The following is an 18661-nucleotide window of genomic DNA, read 5'->3' on the forward strand; positions in this document are numbered from 1 at the left end:
AGCTTTATACATTCTGCTGAAATTAAACATCCACGAAATCCTTGATATTTTATGAAAGTTTTTTAACTTTGAAAACCTTGCTATCATTCTCTGAGGACTAAGCCACTGTTTTATTAAATGTTCATGCTCTTAGTTTACTTTATGCCTATCAAGAAGCCTTTGACCAAACTGGAGGTTAGATCAAGAATCATTTCTGGTCTCACAAACTTAAAAATAGAATTAGGAATACCATTGAGGAAAGTCAATTAGTACAACCTTCCTGTTTTCTATTTTCTAATGTTTTAGTCATTCAGACTTATTTTTACACAGAAATTAAAGCTCTAGTTTAGCTAGTTCAGTAGCAAAATACATAGAAAATACACAGTAAATGTTTTATTGAATGATCTAATAAGTGGACCTAATTCATGGGATTATTTTTATGCATGTCCTCTTAGGAAAATTTCATAGCTAGTGATATGAAATGTATCATTCAGTCTTTACACTTGATTTCATTCTAAGATCTTTGGGGATGATATTCCCAGATGAAGACTATTGTTTTGACTTGGGCTATTGAAGGTCAAGTGAGACTTAGAAAATGATAATCCAAACTATGGGTAACTTGTATATGTTAGAATATTATAAAATGTATTTTGACTCGTCTTTATAAATATTTTGTTTGAGATACCCAACTTCTGACTGGTGACTTCATCGTTTCTTACAGTGAAATAGAAATGTTTCTTGTAGTACATTCAATCTGTCTAATATTTACATTTTTATAAAATTCTACTGTCTATTTCTGAAGTAGGCCAAAGGAACAGTAGTCTCTAGGATTAATTTACCCATGTATTACAATTTGACATCAATATTCGTTTTTTATTTTTATTTTTGTAGATAATTGTTTCTTATTGAAGGGTAGTTGACACACAGTATTATATTAGTTTCAGGTGTACAACACAGTGATTCAATATTTATCTACATGATAATTCTAGATACCTGCTATCACCATACTAAGTTGTTACAATATTTTGACTATATTCCTTATGCTATACATTACATCCCAGTTACTTATTTATTTTACAATTGGAAGTGTGTACTTTTATTTATTTTATTTTATTTTTTTGGTGTGAGGGCATCTCTCATATTTATTGATCAAATGGTTGTTAACAACAATAAAATTCTGTATAGGGGAGTCAATGCTCAATGCACAATCATTAATCCACCCCAAGCCTACTTTTCGTCAGTCTCCAATCTTCTGAAGTATAACGAACAAGTTCTTACATGGAGAACAAATTCTTACATATTGAATAAGTTACATGGTGAACAGTACAAGGGCAGTCATCACAGAAACTTCCGGTTTTGCTCATGCATTATGAACTATAAACAGTCAGTTCAAATATGAATACTCATTTGATTTTTATACTTGATTTATATGTGGATACCACATTTCTCTATTATTATTATTTTTAATAAAATGCTGAAGTGGTAGTAGATACAAGATAAAGGTGGAAAACATAGTTTAGTGTTGTAAGAGAGCAAATGTAGATGATCAGGTGTGTGCCTGTAGACTATGTGTTAATCCAAGCTAGACAAGGGCAAAAAAACATCCACTTATGCAGAAGATTTCTCTCAGAACAGGGGGGGTGAGGTTCTAAGCCTCACCTCTGTTGATCCCCAATTTCTCACCTGAAGTAAAGAGCTAACCTTTTCAAACAATAAGGCCCCCCTGCGACTGTGCCTGTCTTAGGTTGTTCCTCCCTTGAGGAATCTTTCCCGTCTCTGGCTAACCAGTCATCTTCTGGGGCCATACAGGGAAATGTAAAGTTGGTAAGTGAGAGAGAAGCCTTATTGTTTGAAAAGGTTAGCTTTTTACTTCTTTGCATATTTATGCCCTGTAGCTTCTATGCCCACCATTTGTCTTGAGGTATCTTTACCACTTGGAAGAATTATGATACTTGGTAAATTCAATATGAGGCACAAATTCTATATAAGGATTGTAATTAGGAAGGAAGAAGAAAAGCTATAGAAGTAGCAGGCGGAAGAAAACATGGGAAGATTGATATTTCTTTGACATATCTTCTTGTAGAGTAACTTCAGCATGGATAGGTTTTAAACTACTAATTAAATTGCGCACACACATTAACATAATAGGAATACAGTTACATAACCAAAGCATACCTGTAATTACCAGCCATCTCCAGTGAAACCAAGAAAACCAGTTAGGCACCTTAGGCATTTGTGAAAACTTATCTATGATATGGTGGATATTGTCCAACTGTACTTGAACAGTCTGAGAGAAATCAGACAAATTAAAACAACCCATTCCTGGGGACTGTTCACATCCCATATGTTCTTTTAACAGTAAATAGTCTGTAGTTGTAAGATTTTGGAGTGCTACAATTTGCACTTCTCCTAATTCTTGGTTGAGTTCCAACAGTATAGATCCAGTCAAATTTGTTGTTTTACTGTATGCACAGGCCAGCTTAGATATCTCCTTCTTCATTCCGATGGCAAGTCCAGGAACTGGTGGGGTGAGTGCGTCTACAGCTGTAGCAGTGCGTGGATCTTTGTTGGGGTTTTTTGATGATCATCTTCTGGCATGAGTCTTCCCGAGAGTGCTGATGTTGGAAGTTCTTTTTCATATCATATCTTAGTTCATTTTCGGGGTAGCCAAATTAGGCTTTGATCCTCTGTATAAACACAAACAGACCCTTTGCCTACACTTTTATATGCCCTTTATACCCTTGTGTAGAACTCATTGGAGGTCACCACACAGGAACTGCTTTTTGTTGTTGTTGTTGTTGTCATTAATCTACACTTACATGACGAATATTATGTTTACTAGGCTCTCCCCTATACCAGATGCCCCCTATAAACCCCTTTACAGTCACTGTTCATCAGCATAGCAAAATGTTCTAGAATCACTACTTGACTTCTCTGTGTTGTACAGCCCTCCCCTTTCTCCCACTCCCACATGCATGCTAATCTTAATACCCCACTTCTTCTTCCCCCCTCTTATCTCTCCCTACCCACTCATCCTCCCCAGTCCCTTTCCCTTTGGTACCTGTTAGTCCATTCTTGAGTTCTGTGATTCTGCTGCTGTTTTGTTCCTTCAGTTTTTCTTTGTTCTTATACTCCACAGATGAGTGAAATCATTTGGTATTTCTTTCTCCGCTTGGCTTGTTTCACTGAGCATAATACCCTCCAGCTCCATCCATGTTGCTGCAAATGGTAGGATTTGCCCTTTTCTTATGGCTGAGTAGTATTCCATTGTGTATATGTACCACATATTCTTTATCCATTCATCTATCATTGGACATTTAAGTTGCTTCCAATTCTTGGCTATTGTAAATAGTGCTGCGATAAACATAGGGGTGCATTGGTCTTTTTCAAACTTGATTGCTGCATTCTTAGGGTAAATTCCTAGGAGTGCAATTCCTGGGTCAAATGGTAAGTCTGTTTTGAGCATTTTGATGTACCTCCATACTGCTTTCCACAATGGTTGAACTAATTTACATTCCCACCAGCAGTGTAGGAGGGTTCCCCTTTCTCCACAGCCTCGCCAACATTTGTTGTTGTTTGTCTTTTGGATGACAGCCATCCTTACTGGTGTCAGGTGATACCTCATTGTAGTTTTAATTTGCATTTATCTGATAATTAGCGATGTGGAACGTCTTTTCATGTGTCTGTTGTCCATCTGTATTTCTTTTTTGGAGAACCATCTGTTCAGTTCCTCTGCCCATTTTTTAATTGGGTTATTTGTTTTTTGTTTGTTGAGGCATGTGAGCTCTTTATATATTCTGGATGTCAAGCCTTTATCGGATGTGTCATTTTCAAAGATATTCTCCCATACTGTAGGGTTCCTTTTTGTTCTATTGATGTTGTCTTTTGCTGTACAGAAGCTTTTCAGCTTAATATAGTCCCACTTGTTCATTTTTGCTGTTGTTTTCCTTGCCCAGGGAGATATATTCAAGAAGAGGTCACTCATGTTTATGTCTAAGACGTTTTTGCCTATGTTTTTTTCCAAGAGTTTAATGGTTTCATGACTTACATTCAGGTCATTGATCCATTTTGAGTTTACTTTTGTATATGGGGTCAGACAATGGTCCAGTTTCATTATACTACATGTAGCTGTCCGGTTTTGCCAGCACCATCTGTTGAAGAGACTGTCATTTCGCCATTGTATGTCCATGGCTCCTTTATCAAATATTAATTGACCGTATATGTCTGGGTTAATGTCTGGATTCTCTAGTCTGTTCCATTGGTCTGTGGCTCTGTTCTTGTGCCAGTACCAAATTGTCTTCATTACTATGGCTTTGTAGTAGAGCTTGAAGTTGGGGAGTGAGATCCCCCTTACTTTATTCTTATTTCTCAGGATTGCTTTGGCTCTTCGGGGTCTTTGGTGTTTCCATATGAATTTTTAAATTATTTGTTCCAGTTCATTGAAGAATATTGCTGGTAGTTTCATAGGGATTGCATCAAATCTGTATATTGCTTTGGGCAGGATGGCCATTTTGATGATATTAATTCTTCCTAGCCACGAGCATGGGATGAGTTTCCATCTGTTAGTGTCCCCTTTAATTTATCTTAAGAGTGACTTGTAGTTTTCAGAGTATAAGGCTTTCACTTCTTTGGTTAGGTTTATTCCTAGGTTTTTTTTTTTTTGATGCAATTGTGAATGGAGTTGTTTTCCTGATTTCTCTTTCTGTTGGTTCATTGTTAGTGTATAGGAAAGCCACAGATTTCTGTGTGTTGATTTTGTATCCTGCAACTTTGCTGTATTCCGATATCAATTCTAGTAGTTTTGGGGTGGGGTCTTTAGGGTTTTTTATGTACAGTATCATTTCATCTGTAAATAGTGACAGTTTAACCTCTTCTTTTCCAATCTGGATTCCTTGTATTTTTTTGTTTTGTCTGATTGCCGTGGCTAGGACCTCCAGTACTATGTTAAATAACAGTGGGGAGAGTGGGCATCCCTGTCTTTTTCCTGATTGCAGAGGAAAAGCTTTCAGCTTCTCGCTGTTCAGTATGATGTTGGCTGTGGGTTTATCATAGATGGCCTTTATTATGTTGAGGTACTTGCCCTCTATACCCATTTTGCTGAGAGTTTTTATCATGAATGGATGTTGAACTTTGTCAAATGCTTTTTCAGCATCTATGGAGATGATCATGTGGTTTTTGTCTTTCTTTTTCTTGATGTGGTGGATGATATTGATGGACATTCGAATGTTGTACCATCCTTGCATCCCTGGGATGAATCCCACTTGGTCATGGTGAACGATCCTTTTGATGTATTTTTGAATTCGGTTTGCTAATATTTTGTTGAGTATTTTTGCATCTACATTCATCAGGGATATTGGTCTGTAGTTTTCTTTTTTGGTGGGGTCTTTGCCTGGTTTTGGTATTAGGATGATGTTAGCTTCATAGAATGAGTTTGGGAGTATCCCCTCCTCTTCTGTTTTTTGGAAAACGTTAAGGAGAATGGGTATTATGTCTTCTCTGTATATCTGATAAAATTCTGAGGTAAATCCATCTGGCCCGGGGGTTTTTGTTCCTTGGTAGTTTTTTGATTACTCCTTCAATTTATTTGCTGGTAATTGGTCTGTTTAGATTTTCTGTTTCTTTCTGGGTCAGTCTTGGAAGGTTGTGTTTTTCTAGGAAGTTGTCCATTTTTCCTAGGTTTCCCAGCTTGTTAGCATATAGGTTTTCATAGTACTCTCTAATAGTTCTTTGTATTTCTGTGGGGTCCGTCGTGATTTTTCCTTTCTTGTTTCTGATTCTGTTGATTTGTGTTGACTCTCTTTTCCTCTTAATAAGTCTCGCTAGAGGCTTATCTATTTTGTTTATTTTCTCGAAGAACCAGCTCTTGGTTTCATTGATATTTGCTGTTGTTTTGTTCTTCTCCGTTTTATTTATTTCTTCCCTGATCTTTATTATGACCCTCCTTCTGCTGACCTTAGGCCTCATTTGTTCTTCTTTTTCCAATTTCGATAATTGTGACATTAGAGCATTCATTTGGGATTGTTCTTCCTTCTTTAAATATGCCTGGATTGCTATATACTTTCCTCTTAAGACTGCTTTTGCTGTATCCCACAGTGGTTGGGGCTTTGTGTTGTTGTTGTCGTTTGTTTCCATATATTGCTGGATCTCCATTTAGATTTGGTCATTGATCCATTGAATATTTAGGACGTGTTGTTAAGCCTCCATGTGTTTGTGAGCCTTTTTGCTTTCTTTGTACAGTTTATTTCTAGTTTTATGCCTTTGTGGTCTGAAAAGTTGGTTGGTAGAATTTCAGTCTTATTGAATTTACTGAGGCTCTTTTTGTGGCCTAGTTTGTGGTCTATTCTGGAGATTGTTCCATGTGCACTTGAGAAGAATGTGTATCCTGTTTCTTTTGGATGTAGAGTTCTATAGATGTCTATTAGGTCCATCTGTTCTAGTGTGTTGTTCAGTGCCTCTGTGTCCTTACTTATTTTCTGTCTGGTGGATCTGTCCTTTGGAGTGAGTGGTGTGTTGAAGTCTCCCAGAATGAATGCATTGCATTCTATTTCCTCCTTTAGTTCTGTTAGTATTTGTTTCAGGTATGTTGGTGCTCCTGTATTGAGTGCATATATATTTATAATGGTTAAATCCTCTTGTTGGACTGAGCCCTTTATCATTATGTAATGTCCTTCTTTGTCTTTTGTAACTTTCTTTATTTTGAAGTCTGTTTTGTCTGATACCAGAATTGCAACACGTGCTTTCTTCTCTCTGTTGTTTGCATGAAATATCTTTTTCTATCCCTTGATTTTAAGTCTGTGCATGTCTTTGGGTTCGAGGTGAGTCTCTTGTAAGCAGCATATCGATGGATCTTGCTGTTTTGTCCATTCTATTACTCTGTGTCTTTTGATTGGTACATTCAGTCCATTTACATTTAGGGTGATTATTGAAAGGTATCAACTTATTGCCATTGCAGGTTTTTAGTTTGTGGTTACCAGTGGTTCAGGGTTAGCTTCTTTACTATCTTATGTGTAACTTAACTCGCTTATTGAGCTATTATAAACGCCGTCTGATGATTGTTTATTTCTCTCCCTTCTTATTCCTCCTCCTCCCTTCTTCATATGTTGGGTGTTTTGTTCTGTGCTCTTTTTAGGAGTGCTACCATCTAGAGTTGTCCCTGTAGGATGCCCTGTAGAGGTGGTTTGTGGGAGTAAATTCCCTCAGCTTTTGCTTGTCTTGGAATTGTTTAATCCCTCCTTCATATTTAAATGATATTCGTGCTGGATACAGTAGTCTTGGTTCGAGGCCGTTCTGTTTCATTGCATTAAGTATATCATGCCATTCTTTTCTGGCCTGTAGGGTTTCTTTTGAGAAGTCTGATGATAGTCTGATGGGTTTTCCTTTGTAGGTAACCTTTTTTTCCTCTCTGGCTGCCTTTAGTACTTTGTCCTTGTCTTTGATCTTTGCCATTTTAATTATTATGTGTCTTGGTGTTTCCCTCCTTGGATCCCTTGTCATGGGAGTTCTGTGTACCTCTGTAGTCTGAGCGGCCATTTCTTCCCCTAGTTTTGGGTAGTTTTTGGCAATTATTTCTTCCAAGACACTTTGTATCCCTCTTTCTCTCTCTCCTTCTTCTGGTACCCCTATAATGCGGATATTTTTCCATTTTGATTGGTCACTCAGCTCTCTTAAAATTCTTTCATTCCTGGAGATCCTTTTATCTCTCTCTGCATCAGCTTTTCTGTGTTCCTGTTCTCTGTTTTCTAGTCCATTAATGGTCTCTTGCATCTCGTCCATTCTGTTTTGAAGTCCTTCCAGAGCTTGTTTTATTTCTGTATTCTCCTTCCTTAGTTCTTGCATATTTCTCTGCAAGTCCATCAGCATGGTTATGACTTTTGTTTTGAATTCTTTTTCAGGAAGACTGGTTAAATCTATCTCCCCAGGTTGCTTCTCAGGGGAAGATGTAGCAGATGCCGTAGCTGTCTGGGTTAGTCTTGTCTGGATCATATTTTTTTGCCTTTTCATGTTGACAGGTGCTATTGACTGTCAGCTGGGAGGGACAAACTTTTCACTTGCTACTGGCCTTTCTTTACTGGGACAACTGCGTCCCCTAGTGGCTTGTGTTAGGTAATTGCGTGTAGGCTGTGTCTTTGTGTCTTGCCCGGCCAGATTGGAGGAATTTCCCTTTCTGTGGGTGTGGTTTGCCTTAGGCTGTTTCTCTGCTTTCCCAGCGCTCTGAGGGGTAATGGACCGGGGTGGGGGGGGACGTGTTTGACTGTTTACCTCCGTGAGGGGTCTCAGAGCTGTTGCCCAGGGGGTTAGTGTGCTGGGTTTTCCCTGTAATTTCCACCCACTGGGCTGTGACCTGTGTTGTTTCCGTCTAGCTTTTAAGTCCCTGTCCCTTTAAGACTTTCAAAAAGCACTTGCTTTTCTTTGTCACAGGGGCATCAGCTTCGGAACCCGCTCAGAGGTCTTGCTGCCCTGTTTCCCTAGTTTCCAGCTCTCCACGCATGCACTGTGTCTGCGCTCTGGTGCGGGTGGCTGGGGCTGGGTGTTTAGCAGTACTGGGCTTCCTCTTCCTCCCGCCGGGAGCTGGGGGGAGGTGTGCTCAGGTCCCGCCGGGCCGGGGTTTGTATCTTACCCCTTTCACCAGGCGCTGGGCTCTCACATGTGTGGATTTAGTCTGCCTGTTGTCCTGTGTCTTCTGTTCTCTCTTTTAGGATTAGTTGTATTTGTTGTATTTTCAAAAATATATATGTTTTTGGGAGGAGATTCCCACTGTCCTACTCACTCCGCCATGTTGGCTCCGCCCCTTGACATCAATATTCTTAAAGCACAAATCTATGAGTGAAAGTGCATTTTAAAATAATTGTTATGTCTATCAAATTGATTTATCAATTAATGTATAGTTTGGTTTTATTTGTAATAGTTTAGGTTTTAATAATTTTTAAGAATTATGTAAATACTCTATTGTTAGGTATTGTTAGGTAAATTATGAAGCATGTAAACATAAAGCAGAAAGTTATCTATAACCTGTTTTCTCATAATCACTATTTAATGGAAGGAGCCACTTATTTCAATTACCATAACAAAAACAAAACTATTTGCTAGTATAGAATATATTACGCTAAGTTTCAAGAATTAAAGATGGCCACATTGACTATTTTGAGTAATTAGTATGCCTAGTACAGAGCTTGGCACATTACAAGTGACATATAGGACTCAAGAAATTTTTATTGAGTCTTAATCTTTTTATTTAATAGAACAATATAGTTGATTTATGTTTGAAAATTAGGGGAAAAGTTGGGTATAAATCTAATGATTAATGGTCTCTGCAGCAGCACTAAAAATGCTAAAATAATGACAGTACTAACATTAAGAACCTCAATTTGTTCCATTTAACAGAATGATTGTGAAAGGTAATAGAAAAAATTGGGATATCCCATTCTATTAATTTTTACTTCTTGGTCAATCTTTTAATTTCTATTTACTCAGTTTCTAGGGACTCTAAGACAGACCTTTAATGATTCCAATAATGAATTTGTATGTAATAATTTTAAAGAAATTCACTGTAAAATAAGAGTTTATGGGGAAGGACTTTGATTCAGTGAAGAATAATTACAGAAAACCATTTTAGAAGTATTCAGTTTAACTATAAGTTTATTTTTAAATTATTTTGACATGAATTTTTTCTAACATCTAAATTTCTTATAATTTATTTTGTTTATAAATTTATAACATATCCTGTTTGAATTCCAAATAAATAATATTTGTTCTTAAGGAATCCTAATAACATAATTAACTTGTGTTCTTTTCTGAGAAGCTATCAACATTATTATTGTTTTCTTTTGCTAATTTAAATTATTTATTTCACATATTCAAGATTAGAAGCTTATTGTTCAAAGAAGTGAAGTGATATTTTGATTGTTTATCAACAGTAGAGAAATCTCAAGTCAGGGTTAAATCATTCTTTATGTCTTAGAAGAAGAGATACAAATACTTCTAATTTGAACATAGGAAACAGACACACTGAATTTAAGTAGTTATGTCAACATAAAATTTAATAATCTTAGATAGCAGGTTTTGTTACATTCAGAATGTTAAGTGTAAACACTTTACATTCTGAATGTAACAGGCTCTTAAAAATGGTTCTTCGATTGAAATGAACAAAATTGAATTCAGTATCCTGAATTTTTAATCATGGTTTTAAACCATGCTACTTTTCAGCAAGTTTACAGTAACTGATTTGTATACCTTATAAAGCTCTAGGATAATATTTATTCTAATTGCCCCTTTCACATGATGCCATTCTCATGCTTTTTTATCAAGTATTTCCCTTTCCATATGAAATACAGACTGCTTGGTTCACACAGGATTCGAATACTTCCTAATAACTACTTAAGAGAATTATTGAAGTTATCCTACTAGACATATATTCAAAGTGGAATGACAAAGTATCCATACTGTTGAGACAGGTGAAATTGTAGCAGAATACTGCAAACTATGAAGTATTCTCTTACTGTTGAAATGAGAAATAGATGGTCAAGGAAACAGTGAATTGGGCTTCTGAAGGATAAGGGCATCAGTGTTAATACCAGGGAAAAGGAGAGGAAAGGGAGCTCTGCTTTTTGCTTTGGGCCTTTATAGGGCAAGCAGAGTGCCAGGGGCTTTACCTGTATGTTTCCTCATTTAATATAGTTATCATAATTTAAATTTCTGTGTTCTTTCCCATATTTTACAGAAAAATACTTGAATTGGTTTAAACTGTTCTTAAGATTATACAGTTACTAGGAGAAAGCTCTAAGAATGGAATCAGCTCTTTCTGACTGCTATGTGCTTACTCATCTCACCTCACTATAATATAGAGAGTACCTGTTGTCTCCACTAAATAATTACACAAGTTCCTTCATACAGAAATATGAAAAGTCATTTAAAAAGCAAATTTGAAATTCTCAAGGGTAAAAAAACTCAGGAAGCTACTTACTTTGCTTTGAGAAACAGTTCATAAGTAATACAGATACATCCTCTGAGGACTAAAAATTTGGCTATTGTAAGTTCATTTTGTGGTTGTATCTAAAAATGAAGATTTGTCTCGTGCTCTGTTTAAAAACATTTAGAAGAGATTGACTATAATTGTTTAACCTAGTAATGTTCAGACTCTCTATTCTATGACCTCTTCAAGAATACTAAGCTCAGCTTTCCCTTTTCACTTCTTATGATACAGCCCAAATGCTACTTCTAATATAGGTCCAAGATGATTTTCTTCCTCCTGTTTAATCCTTATGCTTTATAATAAACTAATCACATATCCATGGGCTTAGGTATTGTTCTTCCTATGATTAGTGTCCTTACACTAAATATATGTGTGCTTAATACTAACCACATAATAATGCTTTATGTATAGACAAGTCCTTGTGATGAAAAGAAAAAAGTCTGTAATATGAGCTAATAAATATTTGTATGTATACTAATTAACAAGGAAAGGAATGAAACTAATTTGATAGCAAAATTTTTGAATTAAGCAGCTTAAAAAAAATGGAGTGAGTGCGTCAAATTTATCAAGCCAACTTATACTGTGACTTTAGAAATTCTAACTTTTCTTCTGTTTAAATAAGTGTTATAAATTCTTTCATATGTACATACTATTTTCTTTCAAATTTTATACTTACATGAGTAGCCTGTTATTTGCAAAATTATACTTATACTTTCTTCAAACTTGTGTACTTGCTTTTTTGTGTTCTACAGAGCAAAGAAAATGATGAGCTAAGAGATGCCCATGAAAAACACAAGGAAAGGCTACAGATGTTACAGACCGACTACAGAGCAGTAAAAGAGCAATTAAAACAGTGGGAAGAAGGCAGTGGCATGTGAGTTACATAGCTCATAAAGGCATTTCCCTAAATATTAAATGGAATGGTGTAGCATCACATAGGCATTTTAATGGCTTTTGTTTGATTTTAGAGAAATTATTTGGTAGTCAAATCTATATTGTGAATTTTTAAATAGAGAATATAATAAATGAAAATAGATATACATGCTAGCAGTAACTACAGATTTTACTATTTGTGGAAATCACTAACATAGGTGATTATGAAATATTGTATACATTTTTAATGTCAGTATAGTAGCTTAATGAAAGTATATAACTTAGAGCAAAAATAGTTCTTACCAGTATGAATACTTTAAGTAAAATGAAACTGGTATTACAGTGTTTTTAGCTCAAAAAATATGTAAGTTTTAATCGAAAGACAAGATAAATGTGAAATTCATATATATAGTTAACTATCTTAAAACTACTTCAACCTAGTATGCAATTTGGAAATCTTTACTATCCATCAGTTTGTTCTGCAGCTTATCTGAATGAATTGGCGGTCTCAGTTCAATTGCTCTGAACAGGTGTTCAGATCTTGGTTAGTTGTAAGTGGCTCCCCTGTTAACAGTATCAACAGAGGGCAAAGGACTGAATGAGTACAGAAAATCTACTACCATCTCATCTTTTGAGATGAATCCTTTAGGGCAATGTTGATGATACACATTGGTCTGTTCTATAGAGAAACACTGTTTCTAAATTGGCCAGTACAGCACTTTTACAAAATAAAAAAGGAGAGTTTGTTTTATGTACAGAAAATAAAAACATAAAGGGCATTTGGCATGTTTTGTAGATAATTGTCACATCTAATTTTTTCTTTGAAGAATGGGAAATGTTTCATATTGCTTGTCAGTAAAGCAGTGATAAAGCAATTTCTCCTGGATTTAGCTTCTGCTTACCTAACTTTTTAGTCATCATTAGAAGTGTGGAAATTACTTTCTTACATACTCACTGATAATAGCTTGTTTTAAGATAAAGCACATATATCACATTCAGATTGGTCGGTGGCAAATTCTAGATAAGTTAATTGCTTAAGAGTCCATTTTTAGAAACTGTGATAATCCTACAGTGTATATTTTATTACTAATAGAGTGAATGAGAGAAATAGACCTAAGAATATCATGTGTCTGCTTAAAAATTTGCTTTCCATAGTAGCAGTTTAGCTATTAGAAAATTATAACACAGAATTTTAATTTATATATGTTTAGGTTTTAGTAAATTAATTCCATAAATGAACTTGAGGTAGAAATTTGGTCAATAGATATTTTTAAATTTTAGGGAATGTGTAAATGAATTTTTATTCCACTTTGAACATGTTAAGGAAGAAAGCAACTTCATTTTAAAAACAGGACTGAAATCAGAAAAACAAAGAGAGCAGATCCCCAACAACTTCGACAAGAAGATTCTGATGCTGTTTGGAAAGAACTGGCTTATTTCAAAAGAGAAAATCAGGAGTTAAGGATTCAGAAGTGAGTTTCTTTTTTAACAATAAAGACTTAAATAAACATTTGGGAGAATTTTTTTGTGGCTTAAAGGCCGTGAGAGAAATACCTTATAAAATTTGAAAATGAAATAATGTTTTTTCCCAAAAAAATAAAGAAAAAAAGGAACTGGCTTAATATATATATACATATACATATATATGTATATATGTATAATGCAATAAAGAGTTGCACATTTGCTAGTGCTAGCTGAAACTGTATAATATGATCTGGGGATTGTGTTAATTAATGTGGCTCTCATCTGTTGGAGGTGTCGCTCTTCATTAGCCTGTATTTTAGACACTGCCGTGCTTCATTTCTGGAATGAGGTGGAGAGGGGATAACCTAGGCAGCCAACCTTGTTTGATCTCCTAGATACATACGCAATGCAGAATGCCTGAGCTCTCTTGGTTCCCTGCCCTGTCCTGCTAATCCCAGCTGAGCTCATTATGGTGTAGCCTTGCTGCTACTCTTGGAGCCCGAGCTGTCCAAGCTAATTACTGGTAGCAGCAGAACTGCCTGTTAAGGGTCTGGTATGGATCTGCTAACATGGTCCTTGGTAGTGACCTGCAAGAGACACGAGGGAATTGCTTTCTTTCTTGCTGTGCACTGCCTGTCCTTTGGGCTTAATGCTGATCCGTCCATATAGGTCTTTTAGCTACCTTAAGTATAAAACTTGATGAAGGATACTCGTATTTTAGAAAACATACAGTTTGCTTCCTTGATCTTGTAATTCACTAGCTATTATATTTTGCTTGGCAAAGAAAGAACACTTTTTTTTTTAAACAAAAAAAGGAGTTAGACCAACATAATTATTCTCTTTTGCTACTTAAGTATTTCTTCATCTAGAGTTAATTTTTGGCACTCAGACCATGTAACTTTTTTAAAATCTTGGATGTTTTTTAATTACTAGAATTTAGTATCATGTGACAAATGTGATTAAATAACATTAAATTTTCTTAACTGTTAATCAGAATCCTATTTTATATACCGCATGATACTACAAACATTAGATTACCACTTTTCCCATGCATTGATAAACCTTTGGAGATATAATCATATCAGATCTAAATGTATACTTCCAATTACCTCTTTAAGTACATTATATCCTTAGTGCTAAATTTTGATGTAGATAATAAAGTCTGTTTTTTGAAAATTACTTTACATACTTTATAGATTTGTCCAACAAACATTCTCTGGTAATTGTTAGTATTTATTGAGATATAATTCATAAGCCATATAATTCACTATTTAACGTGAACAATTCAATGGCTTTTAGTTTATTTGAAGAGTTGTTTGCATCCATCATCACAGTAAATTTTAGAACACTTCCATTATGCCCCCCAAAAATGCCACCCCACTTAGCTATCACCTCCCTAATCCTTCTACCCCAATGTCCCAGATAACCACTATTTTCTGTTATCTACAGATTTGCCTATTCTGACCATTTCATATAAATGGAATCATACAATATGTGGTCCTTTGTGACGATCTTCTTTCTTAAAGTTTTCTTAAAGTTTATCCATGTTGTAGAATGTATCAATCCTATTTTTGATAGTCTTTATCAAAAGTGAAAGTGGTCTCCAAAGTGTCTCCAGAAGTGAAAGTTAATTTTGAACAAAGTGAATTAGGTGAGAGTCCTAATCTAACTAGTTGCAATATCTAATATATTCGAAAAAAATTCAAGCAGAAGCTAGCTATAAGTGGGCTTTATGTGGGGGTTATTTTAGTCATTAATAAAATAGAACTAAAGAAAAAAGCCATTTTGAAAAAGTTAGGGAACTCTTAGAATCCTGTTCTGTTCATTCAGCGGTGTGTGTACAAGTAGCTCTTTGAATTAAATGGTAAGAGTCATTATTAAAAGGGTGGAAATTTTTTCCCCCTGAAATACATTGAAATTTATTAATGTGATAGTTATTTGTAAGTTATTTTCCAGATCAGATTTAACGTAGTAAAGTTTGGTTGATAACCTTAAAGAATGCTAAATAATTGATAAAAGCTTTAAATCACATGGTTATATTTTTTTGGTGGGGAGGATTGAGTTATTTTGTGAAGCATTTATTCAATTAACAAATATGAGTTACTGCTGTGTGACAGACACTGCTAAGTGAATGAAATGAAAACATCAGAAAAACTTTCTACTTTCAGGGAGCTTTTTTGGGAACGTGTTCAGTACTAAACATTCTAATGAAATATGTTTAAAAATAAAACTAAAAGTGTCATGATGAAATAAGACTTAGGAAACATCAGTCTTTTATTCACTGAAGTTTGTTTACTGATGAGACAGAATTTTTTTGTTTTGTTTTTAATATATATATAGTATTTTGACTTTTTCAGCAAACATTGTTATGCATTATATAACACACAATGTGTACCATAGATTTGAGTAACCGCCACCGCAATCAGGATACAAACAAGTTACCTCATCTTAAATTTCCTTTTCCTGTCCGTTTTAGTCAAATCCTCCCACCATCCCCAACCTGGCAACCCCACCTAGTGACAGCTGATTGTTTCTCTCCTATAAGCTTTGCCTTTTTTCAGAATGTAATATATAAGTTGTAACTTTTTGAGACTGGCTTCTTTCACTCAGCATTATGCCTTTGAGATTCATTCATATTGGTTCATCTGGTTTCTTTTATTGTTAAATTATATTCCATTGTATGGATGTGCCAGTTTGTTATCCATCTGCTGAAGAATGGATCTTTTCTAGGTTTTTGCAATTATGAATAGAGCTTCTATACACAGGTTTTGTAGAGCATTTTTTAATTCTTAAAGGCAAATACCCAGTAATTGCATTGGTAGGTCAGTCTGTATAACTCTGTAAGAAACTGTCAAACTGTTTTCTAGTATGGCTATACCATTTTTCATTCCCACCAGGAATCTGTATGAGTTGAGTTGCTCCATATTACTGTCAGCACTTGATGTTGTCATCATTTTTTTTAGATGATTCCAGTAGGTGTGTATTAGTATTCCATTGTAATATTGATTTGCATCTACCTAATGGCTAATAGTATATTGATCATCTTTTCATGTGCTTTTTTGCTGTCTTTATATCTTTTTTGATGAATGGTTGTTGAAACTTTTTGCCCATTTAAAAAAATTGATTGGTTATTGAACCAATTAAACAATGACTATTCTTTATATATTCTGTATACAAGTCCTTATTCAGATATGTGATTTGCAAATTTTTTTCTCCCAGTCTATTAATGGGCTGTTTATTCTTTTAAGTGTCTTTTGCATGAAAAATACTTTTAATTTTAATGAAGTCCAATTTATGTTTTTTCTTTTCTTGATCATGGTTTTGATGTGATATCTAATATCTGTTTTTTATATCCATAACTATAATCTGTAACTATTTTCCTGACCCAAGGTCACAAATATTTTATCCCATGTTTACTTTCAGAAATTTTATATTTATCTCTATGATTCATTTTGAGCTAATTTTTGTATATGGTGGGAGTAAAAGGTTGAAGTTCATTTTTGGGGGCAAATATTTCCAATTGTATTAACATCATTTTTGGAAAGACTATAGTTTCTCCAGTAAATACCTTTGTAACTGTCAAATACTAGCTAATTATATTACTGTGGATCTGTTTTAAGGCTCTCCATTTTATTCCATTAATCTGAATTCCTAAGCTTTTGTGCACACCACACTGTCTTGATTACTGTAGCTTTCTAATGTCTTAAACTAAGTATGAGTTGAACAGCTTTACTCTTTTTCAAAACTGTTTTGGTTTTTGAGTCCTTTTGCTTTTTCCTTCAAGTTTTAGGTAAATAAATAGGTTAAAAATTAGCTGTCTCTACCAAAATCATTTTGGAATTTTGATTGAAATTGTGCTAAATCTATATATCAGTTTGGAGGGAACTGACATAACTATGTTGAATTTTCTATTCCATGAATACAATATGTCTCTAAATTGATTGAGTTTTTCTTTTATCAGTGTTTTATAGTTTTAGCATGCAGATTCTGTACATCTAATAATTTTATTATATTTATACCAGATTATTTAATTTTCTGAAGCTATTATAGAAGGCATTATAATTTTGATTTTGGTTTCTAATTGCTAGTGTATAGAAATAAATTACATTTTTGCATGCTGACATTATATTTTGCATTACTGCTATGTCAGAGCTAAGGCTGCCATGTTATTTTCTATTTTTTTCCTCTGTTTCCCTTTTTTATGCTTCCAGTGTGTTACTTGAACTTTTTTTTTAGAATTACCATTTCTTTGTCTATAGGATTTTGTAGCATATCTCTCTGAATAAGTTTTTTAATGTTTGCTCTAGGTATTTACATAACTTATTATAGTCTACTGGCATCAACATTTTACCACTTGAAGTAGAATGTAAAAACTTTACTATTATTTGTGTCCCTATATATTCACCCTTTATATTTGTTTTAAACATTTTCTCTATAAATACATTGAGAAACTCATTAGCTGATGTTACAATTTTTGTTTCAACTGTCAAATATTTTAAAATTTCAAAAGAAGGATAGCCTCCTATACTCATAAAATATTTAGAGATATTTTTATCCTTTCCACTGTTATTTCTTCATTTCTGACCTTCCTAGTTTTCTTCTTTTATCATTTTCTGTTTGAAGAGCTTTACTTGACACTATTTAGGGTAGGTTGGCTAGCAACAAATTCTGTTTTCCTTTTCTAAAATGTTTGCATTTCACCATTATTCCTGAAGGGTATTTTTACTGGATATAAAATTATAGGTTAGCAGTCCTTTTTTTCAGCATTTGGAAAATGTGCCATTTCCTTCTGGCCTCCATGGTTTCTGATAAAGAGTACAAGGATATTGGAATCAGTGTTCCCCTACAGGGAATGCATCGTTTTTCTAGCTGCTTTCAATCATTTTCCTTGGTCTTTATTTTTCAGAAGTTTGATTATGATATGTCTTATCATAGATTTATTTGAGTTTATCCTGTTTGGGATTCTCTAAGCTTTTTGAATCTCTAGGTTTGTACCTTTTGTCAAACATGGGAAATTTTGGTCATTATTTATTCACATAAATTTTTTAGCTCCACATTCTTTTTTTATTTCATTCTCAGACTCATTTGACGTGCATGTTAGATCTTTTAGTATTGTCTTAAAGGCCCCTGAGGCTCTGTTCATTTTATTTTTCAGCCATTTTATCTCTTGTTCAAATTGGGTAATTTCTTTCTTTTTGTCCTTAAATTCACTGATTCTTCCTTCATCTGTTATCTCTGCTATTGAGCCCATGCAATGAATTTTTTTATTGTGGTTATTGTAATTTTTGATTCTAAACTTCCCATTTGATTCTTTTTTATATATTTTTTATTCATTTGCTGAGACTTCCTATTTTATTTGTCTCAAGATTTTTCATA

The 18661-nt window shown here is 34.4% G+C and overlaps 1 protein-coding gene across 4 annotated transcripts in view; it reads left to right on the forward strand.

The window, feature by feature from the left end:
- CNTLN (centlein) overlaps positions 1–18661 on the forward strand; it is a 305405-nt gene that overhangs the window by 164158 nt on the left and 122586 nt on the right. For all 4 annotated transcript variants that reach the window (XM_057498718.1, XM_057498720.1, XM_057498721.1 and 1 more), the window contains 2 exons: positions 11701–11822; positions 13174–13293. In XM_057498718.1, coding sequence (XP_057354701.1) covers positions 11701–11822; positions 13174–13293 — 242 coding nt within the window. The remainder of the gene's footprint in view (positions 1–11700; positions 11823–13173; positions 13294–18661) is intronic.

The sequence above is a fragment of the Manis pentadactyla genome, chromosome 3 (assembly GCF_030020395.1).
Source record: "Manis pentadactyla isolate mManPen7 chromosome 3, mManPen7.hap1, whole genome shotgun sequence".
Classification (NCBI taxonomy): Eukaryota; Metazoa; Chordata; class Mammalia; order Pholidota; family Manidae; genus Manis; species Manis pentadactyla.